We start from the raw sequence: 15,048 nt of genomic DNA, 5'->3' as shown, positions 1-15,048 counted from the left end.
GAAGGTCTCCCCTCAGCCTCCTTTTCTCCAGGCTGAACAACCACAGTTCCCTCAGCTGCTCCTCCCCAGCCCTGTTCTCCAGACCCTTCATCAGCTTCATTGCCCTTCTCTGGAACTTTTCCACCACCTCTCCTTCTTGGAGAGAGAGGCCCAAAACTGAACACAGGTTTCGGCGTGCCAAGTTCAGGCCTGACATTCCAGGTCAGGTTGTTTGGGGCTCTGAGCAACCTGCTGTAGTTGCAGATGTCCCTGCTGACTGCAGAAGGGTTGGACTAGGTGACCTTTAAAGGTTTCTTCCTACCCAATCCAGTCTGGGATTTGATGATCTTTGCCTGTCTGCCTGTCCCCTGCTGTTTTGCACTTACATCATTGAAGTGTTTTGTGTTCTTCATGATGTAAGGAGTCCTTTCGTTCTTCTCAAGCTTCATCCAGCCTTGCCCAAAGAACTCTCTGCAAACCAGAACATTCAGGTCAACATTTATTTCCCACTCTTCTGGGACACCCAAACCCTGCAAGCCTTACTGCAACAACACAGCCTGGAGAGGCCAGGACTTTCACCCCCACGCAGCTGGAAAGGCACCATAAGGATGCCCTTGGAAGTGCAATAGGCACAGGAAGCTCTCTCCAAGCTGGTCACACTCTGGACACCAGCAGATAAACCACAGGGTGAGACCTCAAATTTGGGCTGCTTGGGAAGCAGCGAGGGAGGCTTTGCACCCTCTGGGTTTCACTGGTGGCTGTGGAGCCCTGGGTGACCAGAGCAGCCCATCCTCACTCCTGGGGATCACTCACTCATAGGGGATCTTCTTGAAGACCAGGTGATCCAGCAGTGTCAGCTGCTCAGCGATCTCCAGGGCTGAGTGGTTCTCAAAGGGCTCTGCTTTGACTCCCTCAGCCTGAGCAACAAATGAGAGCAGAGTAAGAACTTGCACATTTCATGCGGGGCACCCACAGCAGCTTGCCCGGGAGCACAATGTCCAGGTGGGTTTGGAAGCTCTCCAGACAAGGGGACTCCACAACCTCTCTGGGCAGCCTGCTCCAGGGCTCCAGCACCCTCACACCAAAGAAGTTTCTTCTCCTGTGCAGAAAAGCAGGAGAACAGGGCTATCCCCCATGCCAACTGCCTGGCTCTGGCTGAGTGCCACTTGGTGGCATGAGGGGAGTTTGGGTGCTCTGTGCTTGGAGCCGCCAGGGCTGGCAGCGAGAACCTCCAGCCCCAGACCACAAACATGAGGTTCTCCATGAGGGAACAGTTTGAAGTTCTATTACATCCTCCTCCTCCTGGAAGCCAGCAGCAGCATCTCCCTCTGTCCCTCCTCAGGAGAAGCTCCTGCAACAGCTCCCAGCATGGGACAGAAAGGCCAGGCTGCTGTCCCCTGGCCAGAGCCATGGGGACAGGGGTGCAGGAGTACCACACTGCAGGTGCAGGACATGCTGTTCACCCTGAGAACAGCCAGGGCCTCTGGGTGGCCACCACTGGGGCACCTTCTGCAGAGCAGGAGCTGGGGAAAGGCAGGGTGGCTCCAGGCACCCATGGGTGAGGTAGTCCCAGGAGCCCTCCCAGAAGGCCTCCCAGCCAGCACCAGTTAACAGCTGCTGCCAAATCCCCTCCTGACCAAGGAAGGGGTTGTGAAAGCAGCTCCTGGAAAGCAAACACCAGCTGGGCTCCACTTCAGGGCTCAAGAGCCCCTGGAGAAGTTGGGTGGGTACAGGCTGGGGGGGTGGGGGGCAGCAGCAGCACCTGAGCACAGGGCGCTGCCAGCAGTGCCACGCAGGAGGGCTCCAAGGGTCCAGTATACAGCACAATGCACACCCCCAGCTCATGAGGAGGGGCTCAGGGAGCCTACAGCCCCCTCACCCCAGCATACACCCTAAAGTCCAGGGCCCACTCATCTCCCCACCACTGCAGGGTCTGTGTGTTCTGCAGCCCAGCCAAGGGGCAGAGTGAAACCCTCTGCTTGCCCTTCTCCTCCCTCCTCCACAGGGACTTCCCACTACTCCTGGCTACAGATGAAAGCTTAAACCTCCCCTGCCAGTGGGGCCTCAGCCACTCCAGAAGCCACCAGCTGCCCCTGGGCACAGAGCTGCTGTTGTTCCAGGTGTACCAGCCCAACTTCAAGTGGCTCTGGAGTTCTTCTGGGAGCAAACACTGCTGGGTTTGAAAGCAGGAAGGTGGCAAGCACCCTGCAGCCACTCTGAGGGCCTGGAATCCATCCCACCTTCCTGGGACATGGAGCCAGTGCAGGTCTGGGGACACAGGGGACAGGGTAGAAGCCCATGGGGTTCTCCTGCAACCCTCAGGCAGGCACTGGCAGCAGCAGGCAGGCACATCTCCATGCCCTCTTCAACTATCTAATGTGCCCAGTGGAATAGTGTTGCCTCTGCCCAGAGCAGATCCAGCTGTGCCCACAGCTGCCCCCACCCCTGGAAAACCTCACTCTGCTTTGCAGCTCTAGGGCTGGGCATCAAGCTTGGAGAACTGCTCTCCACCCAGCTGGGTGTGCAGGGGCGCAGGGACCTTCAGCTGTTCCCTTCCCACCACGCTGAGCTACCAGGTGGAGAGGTGAAGAGAAGGTTTTTACCATCTGAACCACCTCCTCCAGGGTTATCTGGTTGTCTCCTGGGTCCTCCTGTGTCAAGGTCCTATGGCAAGAGAAGACAGCATCAGTCTGGCTGGGAAAGCCCCAGAGCTGCCCAGCTCCCACAGGGCTGCGACAGGCCCTAGCAGCTGCTCAGGTTAAACATCTCCAGGTCCCATTTCTCATATTGAGGAGAAAAAAACTCCTCAGCCAAGGCCACAGCTGGCCCCACGTGGGTCACCTGGGCAGCAAGACACTGCTGTCTTGGCCACTGCATGAGGTGGCCATAGCCTGGGTGTCCAGAGCTCATCAGAAGAGCCCATGGCCACAGGGGCTGTCCCACTGCCCAACAGCAGGAAGGGCCATGGGCTCAGTGGGTTCCACACAGAACCAGAGAATCATGGAACCCCAGACTGGGGTGGGTTGGAAGGGACTCTTAAAGGTCATCTAATCCAACCCCCCTGCAGTCAGCAGGGACTGCTGCAACCAGAGCAGGTTGCTGAGAGCCCAAATCAACCTGACCTGCAATGGGTCCAGGGATAAGACATCTCCCACCTCTCTGGGCAGCCTGGGCCAGGCTCTCACTACCCTCAGGGTCAAACATTTCTCCCTTCCCTCCAGTCTGAATCTCCCTCAAGCCATCACCCCTTATCCTGTCATAACAGGTCCTGCTCAAAAGTCTGTCCCCAGCTTTCTGATCAGTCCCCTGAAGCATTGGAAGGCCACCAGTAGGTGTCCCTGGAGCCTTCTCTCCTCCAGGCTGAACAACCCCAATTCTCTCAGCCTGGCCGCACAGCAGAGGGCTTCCAGCCCTTGGCCATGTCTGCACGACGGTGGGGATTATATCACACCCATGGTCTCCCATCAGTTCCTGATGCCAACACCACCTGTCCTCCTCCCCAGCACTGTCCTGGGGACCTCCTACTGCTCTTATCCCAGGGGAGATCAGGGAGTAGCTGCCAAAAGCAGCACCTGGGAGAAGCCACCCCCAGCTACAGCCCTTCACCTGATGATGTTGGCGGCTGCCTTCCTCTCCTGGGTCAGGAGCTCGGGGTCGTGGATGACCTCCTCCAGGAAGCCAATCACCCTGAACTTCAGCTCCTCGTTGGTTTCAAAGTCCTGCCAAGGCCAGCACCAACACACATGATGTGCTCTGCTCCCTGCCCCCTGGAACCTGGCTGAGACTCATGGCCCTGCGCTGCCAGCATCAGGTGGGCTGAGGGCTGAGCTTGCCTCTTCCTCCCAGATTCCCACCCCTCAGCACCCCCCAGACAGGAACCATCCAGAAAGGTTCATTCTGTGCCATTCCATTGGGATCACCCAGCCTGGGAAGGGCACAGGAGCTTCCCAGGTGTGCCAACCAGTATGGCACCACTCCATGTCCCAGCAGCAGAGAGGGACAGCAAGGAAAAGCCATCAAACTTCCTAACCCTGACCCCAGCATGGAAACCCCACCAGGAATCAGACCCTGCAGCTGCTCCTCTTCTCCTAAGCCAAGCTGGGGAATGACCACAGATGCCAGTTCTGTCCCAGTCCACCTCCAGCCTCTCATTCTGCACCAGGGCTCCCCTTCCCCAGCTTGAATCTCCTCCCCACATCCACTCCTTTCCTTCACTAGAAGGTGCCAAAGTGTCCTCCTATCTGGAGCTTGGGGGTGAGGAGTGACCAGGACCCCATCCCCCAGCACCCACCTGTGAGTGCTTGGAGACCCAGTGCCGCAGCACGTTGAGGACGCGGTTGGTGGCCGCTCTGCGGATCACAAACTCCTTGTCCCCATTACGCTGGTCCGTGGGGAAGCCTGAAACTGCCCAAGACCCCTCAGATTCCCATCAGGAACCCCTCCCCCAGATGCTCAGGAGGGCTGGGAGGAGCAGCCAGATCTCCCCAGGCATCCCCAACCTTGAGGATGCCCGGGGCACCCCGTGCCTACCACCCGGAGCGCGCGGGTGCTGGGCTGGGGGTGCTCCGGGGGTCGTCTCCCAGCCAAGGGTGACCCAGCCAAGGAGAGTAAGGAATGGGCGCCCCAGAACGGTGCCCCCCGGGCAGGGTACCTGCGCTGGCCAGGGACATCCTGCGGTACTTCTCCTTGGTGGGGGTGCCCTCGTTGGCCCCCGCCGTGGCGATGGCGAAGGCGGAGGCGGCGGACAGGGCGCTGCGGCTGCTGTCCAGCTCCCGGCAGGACGTCATCACCACACCGTTGTTGTAGGAGAACAAGGAGAAATCTGCAGGGGGAGAAGCAGCCACCTGACATCACTGTGCCCAGCTCCCTGGCCCAGGTGGGTCCCTTCCTGCAGCCCCAGTGCCCAGCCAGCCTTCCTGGGGTCAGGGCATGCCAAGAAAGGGGCTCACGAGGTCAGGGCATGCCAAGAAAGGGGCTCATGGAGGTAAGTAGGTGCAGGTGGCCAGCATGGGTCTGCTCCTCATGGAGAGCTGGCTTCTACCCAACCAGGGCTGGGGCAAAGCAGATGGTGTCATGGTGTAAAGCCCCAGCCAGCAGCTAACACCACAAGGCTGCCTGCTTTAGGTGGGCACAGATTGGATGGAGCTCATAGTTTAAGGGAGCTTTGGATGCCACCACCACAAAGAATAGAATAGAATAGAATAGAATAGAATAGAATAGAATAGAATAGAATAGAATAGAATAGAATAGAATAGAATAAACCAGGTTGGAAGAGACCTTCGAGATCATCATGTCCAACCTATCATCCAACACCACCCAATCAACTAAACCCTGCAACCAAGCATCCTGTCAAGCCTTGCCCTGAATTTCTCCAGCATGGCTTTAGCAGGAGCTGGGTTCAGAAGGAGCTAGATATGGTGTTCAGATGGCTACAGTGGAGACCTGGGCAGACAAACTGATGCTTGATGCCAGCCCTGGCTCACGTCTCCAGCAGCTCACATCTTGAATGCTCCTAAAGTACCAGATCAGACCTGGGAGGGAAGGAGAGGGCTGAGAAGAACCACAGAATAGTTTGGGTTGGAAGGGACTTGGAAGAGCATCTAGTTCCAACACACTGCTACAGACAGGGACACCTCCCACTAGAACAGGTTGTTCAAGGCCTCATCCAACCTAGCCTTGAACATCTCCAGGGAGGGGGCAGCCACAACCTCCCTGGGCAACCTGTTCCAGCAGGATGTGTGTTGGGACAGGGGCAGAGGCATCAGCATTTCCCTGTCCCCTTTCACAAAGGGTGAAGTCCTCCTTCTCCACAGCCCTGAAGATCTGCTGCAGCTCTTCATGGCCAGGTTCAGGTGGCCCCAAGCAGGACAGGTCCTGGCTCACTCATTACCTGATGAATTTTTGCCCTTGGTGGACTTGGGAGTGGTTGGCGATTTCGTTGGGGACGATTCAGCCTCAGCTTCGTCGCTCTGGTTGGGGTCTGTGTCCGACTCCTCCCGGACAGACACCTCGGAGCCTGAGGAACAGGAACCCATCACCAGCCCTGCTGGACATGGCCACATCCAGCTGCACTTCAGCTCTTCCAGATCCTCCCAAAGCCTGCATCATCCCAGCTGGGCACAAGTGACCACACAGAGCCTGCAGCTGCAGTGGGCTTTGGGTGGGATTTTGTGGTGGGGCTTTCATACAACTGTCAGGGTTGGAAGGGACCTCAAGGATCAGCCAGTTCCAACCCCCCTGCCATGGGCAGGGACACCTCACACTACAGCAGGTTGCTCAGAGCCACATCCAGCCTGGCCTTAAAACCCTCCAGGGATGAGGCTTCCACCACCTCCCTGGGCAACCTCTGCCAGTCTCTCACCACCCTCATGGGGAAGAACTTCTTCCTAACATCCAACCTGAGTCTACCCACTTCTATTTTTTTTCCATCCCCCTATCACTCCCTGACACCCTAAAAAGTCCCTCCCCAGCTTTCTTGTAGGGCCCCTTCAGATCCTGGAAGACCACAATGAAGTCTCCTTGGAGCCTGCTCTTCTCCAGACTTTTTGGTGGGTTTCTTGTCCTGCTCTCACAAGGAGCTGGAAGACTCTGCCCATGTGCTGGCCACTGGGATGACGAGTGAGCTCCAGCCCGTGTGGGGCAGAACATGGAGCCTCCCTCCCAGTGGAAGGCTGTAGGAGGAGCTGGGGCAGCCTGGCTCTGAAGCTCAGGCTGGGTTGTCCTCTGCCTCAGCTATGGCCACCTCCCAGACAGGCTTTGCCCTCTTCAGAGCCTCTGCCTGGGTACAGAAGGTGCTCACACAACCCACAGTGAGGAAGGATCATGGAATCACAGAATGGTTGGGGTTGGAAGAGAGATCTTTTAGATCAGCACTGCTTTGACACTCCTCCAGGGGTGGGGACTCCCCCACAGCCCTGGGCAGCTTGGGACAGGCCTGGACAACCCTCAAGGACAAGAAATTGTTCCTCCTGTCCACCTAAGCTTCTTCTGGGGCAACTTGAAGCCATTTCCTCTTGTCCCATCACCTATTCCCTGGGAGAAGAGAGCAACCCCCACCTGGCTCCAACCTCATTTCAGGGAGCTGTAGAAAGCCAGAAGGTCTCTCCTCAGCCTCTTTTTCTCCAGGCTCAACAACCCCAGCTGCTCCTCACCAGACCCTTCACCAGCTTTGTTGCCCTTCTCTGGGCCTTCTCCAGCCCCTCAATGTCCTTCTTTGAGTGAGGGGGCCCAAAACCAAAGCCACACTGCTGATCCACCTCTTCCACCATCGCTACCATCACCACTCCACCACCTCTACCTCCAGTCTCCCCAGCAGACAGGGGGCTGCTGTGTGCCTGCTGGTGGGGCAAGAGCTCCCCGTGCCCACCCCCCAGCCGTGCACAGAGACACTGCCTGCCACAAACTCCCTGGGCACGCCGTGCCTGCTCCACCACACATGTCCCTGTGTCCTCCACAGAGCTCCCACCAAAACCAGTGCCCCCCCTGGGCTGGAGCCCACCCTCCTGCAGACCCCCAGTGACTCACTCTGCTTGCTGGGCAGCGGCTCCTCCTGCTTCTCGCTGGCTGCTTCTCCTTCGTCAGGGATCTTGTTGGGGTAGCTGCTGGACACGTAGAGCTTGTTGATGTCCAGGGTGGTCTTGCTGAAGGGGGCCATGGAGGAGTAGACGCTTGCATAGCCATTGGAGGAGCAGCTGAGGGCAGCCAGGTCCAGCGCCTTCCCCCCGGTGATGATGGGGATGTTGAGGGACAGCTTTCTGCGCCGGCTGGGGGACGAGGACTTGGTGATGGAGAGGGGCGGAGGGGAGGAGAACTTGCGGTTGGCTCGGGGGGACTTGGGGGGCTCTCCGTACAGCAGCTTGTTGTTCTGGCTGTTTGCAAACAGGAGCTCCAGGGACCTGGGGGGAGAGACAGGCAAAGGTTGAACTCAAACCTAGCTCTGCCTGAGGGCTCCTCGAGGTCTCCATCGGTAGCTCCAGCAGCGCTGGGTCTTCAGAGGATCCATAGAGCATGGCACACAGCTGGCATGAGCCTCTGTCACCCTGCTCCCACCACCCAGCCCTCCCAGCAGCAGGGACGCCCGTGGAGCTTGGGTTGGAACTAGATGATCTTTAAGGTCCCTTCCAAACCAAACCAAACCATTCTATGAATCTATGATTTACTTTTCATGCTGAAGGTGGTGAGACCCTAGCCCAGGCTGTGCAGAGACGTGGGACATGCCCCATCCCTGGCACTGCTGCAGGTCAGGTTGTCTGGGGCTCTGAGCAACCTGCTCCAGTTGTAGCTGTCCCTGTTGGCTGCAGCAGGATTGGACTGGATGAGCTTTAAGGCCCCTTCCCACCCAAACCAGTCTGGAATTCTTCCCCATTCTGAGGGTATCGCAACTCACAGGGACCAGGTGAAAGGCCTTGAGCAACCTGCTCCAGTGGGAGGTGTCCCTGCCCACGGCAGGGGGCTATAACTGGATGATCTTCAAGCTCCCTTCCAACCCAACCCATTCCACGAAGCTATGAAAGAGCCCTGGGGGTGGCACCGGGGCCAGGCAGGTGCGGGGAGCAGAGGGCTGTCCCGGGAGCCTGCCCTGAACCCGGAGCCGGCGAGCGGGGCGGGCAGAGCGGCGCCGGCAGGGCAGCCTCACCGTGCAGGGATGGCGCTGATGGGCTTCTTGTAGATGGTGATGAGCTTGTCGAGGACGACGAGGGCGGTGGTGAAGACGCGGTAGGAGTGCAGGAAGGTGTTGAGGAAGTCGATGCTGAGGAAGCGCAGGTCGGTCAGGCGCTCCAGCAGCCGCTCCACGCTGGCGTAGCGGATCTGCAGCACCTTGCAGGAGTTCATCGTTTTACTGAACCTAATGTCAACATCATCACAATAGAGGCTGGCATCAGACCTGCAGGGAGACAAGACACCTCTGCTGCCACCTGCAAGCAGACCAACAGCTGCTCCAGGCCAGCAGCTGCCCCCCATCCCCCCCCCAAAGGACGCACGGGTGCCTGGCAGCGAAGGAGCCTCCTTCACCTGGGGCATCCCCAGGAGAACCACAGGAAACCCCCAGGGAGAAGCTGGGGAACCCACACCCCAGAATGAGACAGAACAGGGAGGCTGGAGAGGGACTTTTTGTGAGGGTGTCTAGCAACAGGGCGAGGGGGAATGGTTTGAAGCTGAGGGAGAGCAGGTTGAGGCTGCATCTTAGGAAGAAGTGCTTCACTAGGAGGGTGGCGAGACACTGCAACAGGTTGCCCAGGGAGGTTGTGGAGGTTCCCTCCCTGGAGGTGTTCAAGGCCGAGTTGGATGAGGCTGTGGGCAACCTGGTCTAGTGGGAGGTGTCCCTGCCCACGGCAAGAGGGTTGGGACTGGATGATCTTTAAGGTCCCTTCCGACCCAAAGCATTCTGTGAGCCTATGGATCTGTGATCACATGGGGCAGGGGTCTGGGTGAAACACATGGAAAGACCATCCCTGAGAGACCATCCCAAAGTCCAAGCCTCTTCCCAGGAGACAGAAGGCCCACAGCCACATGGGTGGTCAATGAGGGGACACCCCACTGGGTCTGGACCCATTGTGTCCCACCAGTTTTGTCTGGACCCCCTCGTCCCACGTGTCCCTCACCCCACCTCCAGCACCACGCTTGTCCCGCACCCCAACGAGCACGTGGCAAAGCCAAGGGGCAGCTCCTGGCAGCACTCAGATGCCTCTGAAGCTGTGGCCTGGAGCCATGCAGAGCCTGGTGCCCTCTGCAGTGCCCAGGCACAGCAGCACTCACTTGATCATCTGGGGGACAGTGACCTTGGAGTTCTCCTCGAAGGCGTTCATCATGAGGCCGTTGCAGCGGATGTTGTCCACACACTGGAAGCGACATGGGTGGGTGGTAGGAGAAGGTGGAGGCAGTGAGGACATCCCCACTGCCCACCTGGCTTGGATATTAAGTCACAGCATTTCTTGGGTTGGAAAGACCTTTAACATCATCAAGTCCAACCCAGCACTGCCAGGTCACCACCCTAACCCTCTCAGCATCACATCTCTACAGCTTTGAAACCCCTCCAGGGCCAGGCCTTAACAACCCTCAAAGGCAAGAAATTGTTCCTCATGTCCAACTTAAACCTCCCCTGGGGCAACCTGAGGCTGTCTTCTCTTGTCCTGTTTTTTGTTCCCTGGGAGAAGAGACCAACCCCCATCTGGCTCCAAGCTCCTTTCAGGGAGCTGTAGGGAGCCAGGTGGTCTCCCCTCAGCCTCTTCTACTCTAGGCTAGAGAATCAACCCCCAAGTCACCCTCTGCATGGAACCTGGATGCCCAAGGTCCACCCATGCTGCTAATCCCAGCCTGATGTAGCAAGACTTCAGCCTGCAGCAGATCCCAAGCACCCAAATGTTGCCAGGGAAGCACACAAACACAGACCTGGCTGGGTGCTACCGCAGCTCGAGGCCACCCAGCAAACACCAGGTGACAGCTCTGGGTGCCCAGAGCCGCTGCCCATCCCCTGGGATGCTGCCCCACACCACCTCCTTCCTGCCAGCTCTCTCCTACCTGGCTGATGTCACTGGTCCACGCAGCCTTCTCCTGCCTGGATGAGGCCACAAGGATCACGGTAAAGGATGAGGAATCTTTGGGCTCCACCACGATTTTGAAGTCGAGATGGTCGATGTCTTGCCCAGATGCTTTGGCTTTGGAGTAGAGAAACCCCACAGAGTGATCACTGAAAAGCTTCCTGGGCCCTCATCCCAGCACAGGTCTGATCTTTGAGGAGTTTGCTGGATGTTGGGGGGGTGTCAGTGGTGAGGCTGGGGTGGGTTTGCTGGGCAAAGGCTCGGTGAGTGCAAAGGGCAGGGGAAGGTCTGAACGTGCATGGCTGGTGCACAGTAAAGACAGCACAGAAACATCGAATCCCAGACTGGTTTGGGTGGGAAGGGACCCTAAAGCTCATCCAGTCCAACCCCCCTGCAGTCATCAGGCACATCTGCAACGAGAGGCCAGGGATAGGGCAGCTCCCACCTCTCTGGGCAACCTGGGTCAGGCACTCACCACCCTCAGGCTCAAACATTTCTCCCTTCTCTCCAGTCTGAATCTCTCTCCTTTAGTTCAAGCCATCCCCCCTTGTCCTGTCACAACAGGCCCTGCTCAAAAGTCTGTCCCCAACTTTCTGATTTGCCCCTTGAAGTCCTGAAAGGCCACCAAAAGGTCTCCCTGGAGCCTTCTCTTCTCCAGCCTGGTCTCACAGCAGAAGGCTTCCAGATCCTGACCTCCTCGAGTGTTCAGCACTTGCTCCAGCTCTGCTGCAGCTGGTTTTACACCACACAGCTGGATGACAGCAATGTCCCAGAGGACACAGTGCCAGGACAGGGGACAGCAGCAGCACTGACCACGCTGCCATCGCTCCCCATGCTGGACTATGGCAGCTGCCTCCAGCAGCAACCCTGTGCCAAGGCTCTGACGATAGGTGAAGCCTCCAGCAGGACCCACACCCCTGGCATGTCCCTGGCCATGGGCTTTGCACACCCTCACCACGGGGTGAGAGCCCAAAGCTGCCTGGGGTGCACAGCAGGAGACTCTGCCATGAGGTGGTGGAGAGGTTGGAAGAGGTTGTGGAGAACCCACATCAACATCAGGTTGGATGGGGCCTGGAGCAACCTGGTCTAGTGGAAGGTGTCCCTGCCCATGGCAGTAAGGTTGGACAAGAGCATCTTCAAAGGTCCCTTCCAACCCACACCAGCCTGTGCCCTGCGAAACCTCAGCAGAGAGCATCCTGGAGCAGCCACAGCTTTGCTTTTGAGATGGCCCTGTCTGCTCAGCACCTGCTGGGACATCCACAAGCCCACCCTTCTTCAAGGGTACCCCCCTGGGTAGGGGCTGAGCAGGGCATGCAGGTGGGATGGGGGCACCTACCATCCTCATCGGTGCTCTCCTGCTCCTCCACCAGCGTGCAGTCGATGAGGGAGATGACGCCGTTCTGCGGGGATGGCAGGGGGGGCTCAGGGGCAGGATCCTACCCAGGGGGCTGCACCCCAGACCCCCAACCCATACCTTGTCCCATCACCCCAGGAGGGTGCTGCTGGGGGTGCTGACACAGCCTGGGGCCACATCCTGACCGGTGGGGTCTCCATTTGCAACCCACAGCCCCCTGGTCCATAGAGTAGGTCACACCAGCTTCACACCACGGTCCCCAAAAGCCCATGGCTGTCGCTGCCAACCACCCCCATGGGCTGCAGCCCCCCAGGCTGCTCCCTGAGTGCCAGCAGCTCCCGGGAGGCTCTTGCTCAGTCAGCTGCAAAACTTCCACCTAGAGAGTGGTGAGTCCTGGGAGCAGACTGGAAGCCTGAGGGACAGAGCTGGGCTATCCCCTCAGTTCCTCCCTGAACAGATCACTGAGCTTTCTGCCTCAGGTCAGGATCTTTTATGAAGGAGTTGTGATTTATGCTCTTCTGCCATGGCTCAGAGCTTGGCACATCCTTGACAAAGCACCAGGACCATGCCAAAACCTCCAGGAATCGTGGGCTGGTTTTGAGAGGAGTTTTTGAGGAAGAAGGGAGCTGCTTAAAATCATTTCAGTCAGCACACCCACTGCTCCCAGCCTGGCACCTCCAGGAGGATGCACCCAGGGAGGGCAAGGGGGCCCTGGACCCCAGTGTCACTAGGAGAGCCTGACCAGTCCAATGCCAGCCTCTGCCCCTCCCCCAGTCCCAGCACCAGCTCCAAGCCCAGCAGGCACCATTCCCTTCACCATGCCCCCCACACCTTGGTGAGATGCAGCTTGCCCCCGGAGCCCCTGGTGCAGATGATGAGGTGCTTGGAGAAGAGGAAGCACTGGCGCTCGCCCTCCTTGCGCAGCGACAGCGAGCCCAGGCGCCCGCGGGGCACCCGCCCCTTCTCCGACATGGGCACCTGGATCAGCGACCCTGCGGAGGCACAGCACCACTCACAGCCCCCAGCCCACCCTGGCACTGGCTCAGCACCACTCACAGCCCCCAGCCCACCCTGGCACCGCCTGGGCGCTCCATGGGACTGCCACAGCACCACTCACAGCCCCCAGCCCACCCTGGCACTGGCTCAGCACCACTCACAGCCCCCAGCCCACCCTGGCACTGGCACAGCACCACTCACAGCCCCCAGCCCACCCTGGCACTGGCACAGCACCACTCACAGCCCCCAGCCCACCCTGGCACTGGCTCAGCACCACTCACAGCCCCCAGCCCACCCTGGCACCGCCTGGGCGCTCCATGGGACTGCCACAGCACCACTCACAGCCCCCAGCCCACCCTGGCACTGGCTCAGCACCACTCACAGCCCCCAGCCCACCCTGGCACTGGCACAGCACCACTCACAGCCCCCAGCCCACCCTGGCACTGGCACAGCACCACTCACAGCCCCCAGCCCACCCTGGCACCGCCTGGGTGCTCCTCCTAGGTATGCCACGGAGCTCAGGATGCATCCCTCTACACCTCTGGAGGCAGGAAACGGGTGACAGCTAAAATGCAGCCCAAATGCACCTTCTGCAGAGAGGAAGAGGGGGAGGAGGGGGAGGAGGGGCCTGGCACAAAGCCAGTACCTTGCCTCACGAAGGTCTGGCTGGTGTCCAGCAGGATCTCACAGCCCTCAATGATCATCCTCTCGATGGCCAGGTTCTTCCGGATGTTCTCCGTCTCGCTCACCTCATCGTGCATGATCCTGAAGGAGGAAGAGGAGAGGACCAGGGCTGCAGCTTCCCCAGCAGATCCTTGTGGACACAGGGAGGGGCTGCCCCAGGTGAGCCCCAAACCCAAAGGAACATAAAGGGAGTTACAGGTGACATCTACAGCCCCACAGCTCGGACGTGACATCAGCCTGGACTTCCAAGCATCCCAGCCCAGGTGTTTGGTGCTCAGAAATGACAAGACTCAGGTTGAGGGCAGAAAAGTTCCCCCCTCAGCCCTGTCCAACACCCCTGCTCCTTGAGGAGTGGGAAAAGGGATGGGAACTTCATGGATGTCCTCAGGACCAGTGCTTGGTGCCATCACACCACGCTGGGACACAGAGAACACTTTGGCCTGAGCTCTGAAGAGGGAGAGGAGCAGAAATAGGGAACTGTGGCCAGTTCCTGGGTTGCTTGCTCTGGAGACCTTGGAGGCTCTTGGCCCTGTCTCATGAAGCAGCTCCACCAGCACCAAGGAAGGCAGAGCCAGCCTTTCAGTGCCACCCCAGACCCCCAGCTTCATCATCAAGGAACCCTGGAAAATGCAGCCCTTGTCCAGAGGCAGCTGGACACCCATTCCACCAGCCCCAGGCTGGCACAGGAGATGGCACTGGAACAGCTCAGCCTTTGAGGACAATGGAAGGACAGGTCCTGGCTAGGCTGGCATAGGCACCTCTGGCATGGGGCTTTGCCTGCTGCCTGTGCCCAAGCAGGGTGTGTGGGCAGCTGGAGAGAGGGGTGAGCTTCCCATGGAGCCACCCACAGCACCTCTGGCACGGGCAGGCAGATCTCCCTGTGCCAACAGATCACCAGGGGTTTCACCCTCACCAGGGATGGCCAAGGGGTTCTGAGTGAACCAGTGCCTGAGCTTCTCCTGCATCCCACCCCAGAAGGATGGCACACCCCCTCCATCACCATCTCTACCCCGTGGACGCTGCAGAACACCCAGGCCACCTGGTCCCATTGGCATTGCACCTCTCCAAACCCATGGATCACATCTGCCCACCCCAAAGGACAGCACATGGTGCCACCAGCCTGCCTAAAGCTGTGATAGCTGCCCTGGGACCAGGAAGGGCAGTGGAGGTCTGACCTGGAGAGCTCTTCCAGCTTGGACTTGGCGTAATCCAGGCTGTTCCTCTCCACGTGCTCGTGGGGCGTGTGGGCCAGCAGCTCGTGCAGCGTCAGGATGTACCTGGGGATCTGGCACAGAGAGCAGGGCATCAGCCATGGCACAGTCAGGGGGCACAGAGGGCTCTGGCTGCCCATCCTGAGCTGCTCCTGGAGCCGCTGTGGCTGGGGACACCACAGCCAGAGGCACCATGGCTGAGGAGACCATGCCTGGGGATAATAAGGCCAGAGACACCATGGCTGGGGACACCATGGCTGGAAACATCACGTGTCAGAGCCTCTGA

At 59.0% G+C, this 15,048-nt stretch overlaps 1 protein-coding gene across 3 annotated transcripts in view; it reads right to left on the bottom strand.

Moving 5' to 3' along the window:
• RASGRF1 (Ras protein specific guanine nucleotide releasing factor 1) overlaps positions 1–15,048 on the bottom strand; it is a 38,401-nt gene that overhangs the window by 6,435 nt on the left and 16,918 nt on the right. The window contains exons 8-22 of one of the 3 annotated variants that reach the window (XM_054168904.1): positions 14,727–14,836; positions 13,514–13,632; positions 12,703–12,863; positions 11,854–11,917; positions 10,498–10,634; positions 9,736–9,818; positions 8,615–8,863; positions 7,504–7,874; positions 5,870–5,995; positions 4,631–4,801; positions 4,271–4,383; positions 3,586–3,698; positions 2,583–2,643; positions 793–896; positions 366–450 (exon numbers count right to left, since the gene is read on the bottom strand). In XM_054168904.1, coding sequence (XP_054024879.1) covers positions 366–450; positions 793–896; positions 2,583–2,643; positions 3,586–3,698; positions 4,271–4,383; positions 4,631–4,801; positions 5,870–5,995; positions 7,504–7,874; positions 8,615–8,863; positions 9,736–9,818; positions 10,498–10,634; positions 11,854–11,917; positions 12,703–12,863; positions 13,514–13,632; positions 14,727–14,836 — 2,067 coding nt within the window. The remainder of the gene's footprint in view (positions 1–365; positions 451–792; positions 897–2,582; positions 2,644–3,585; positions 3,699–4,270; positions 4,384–4,630; positions 4,802–5,869; positions 5,996–7,503; positions 7,875–8,614; positions 8,864–9,735; positions 9,819–10,497; positions 10,635–11,853; positions 11,918–12,702; positions 12,864–13,513; positions 13,633–14,726; positions 14,837–15,048) is intronic. The other 2 variants (XM_054168905.1, XM_054168906.1) reach the window with 2 other exon arrangements.

This window comes from Dryobates pubescens, chromosome 17 (genome assembly GCF_014839835.1).
Source record: "Dryobates pubescens isolate bDryPub1 chromosome 17, bDryPub1.pri, whole genome shotgun sequence".
Classification (NCBI taxonomy): domain Eukaryota; kingdom Metazoa; phylum Chordata; class Aves; order Piciformes; family Picidae; genus Dryobates; species Dryobates pubescens.
Note: the sequence above shows the minus strand (reverse complement) of the source record. Positions and strands in the feature narration are given on the sequence as shown.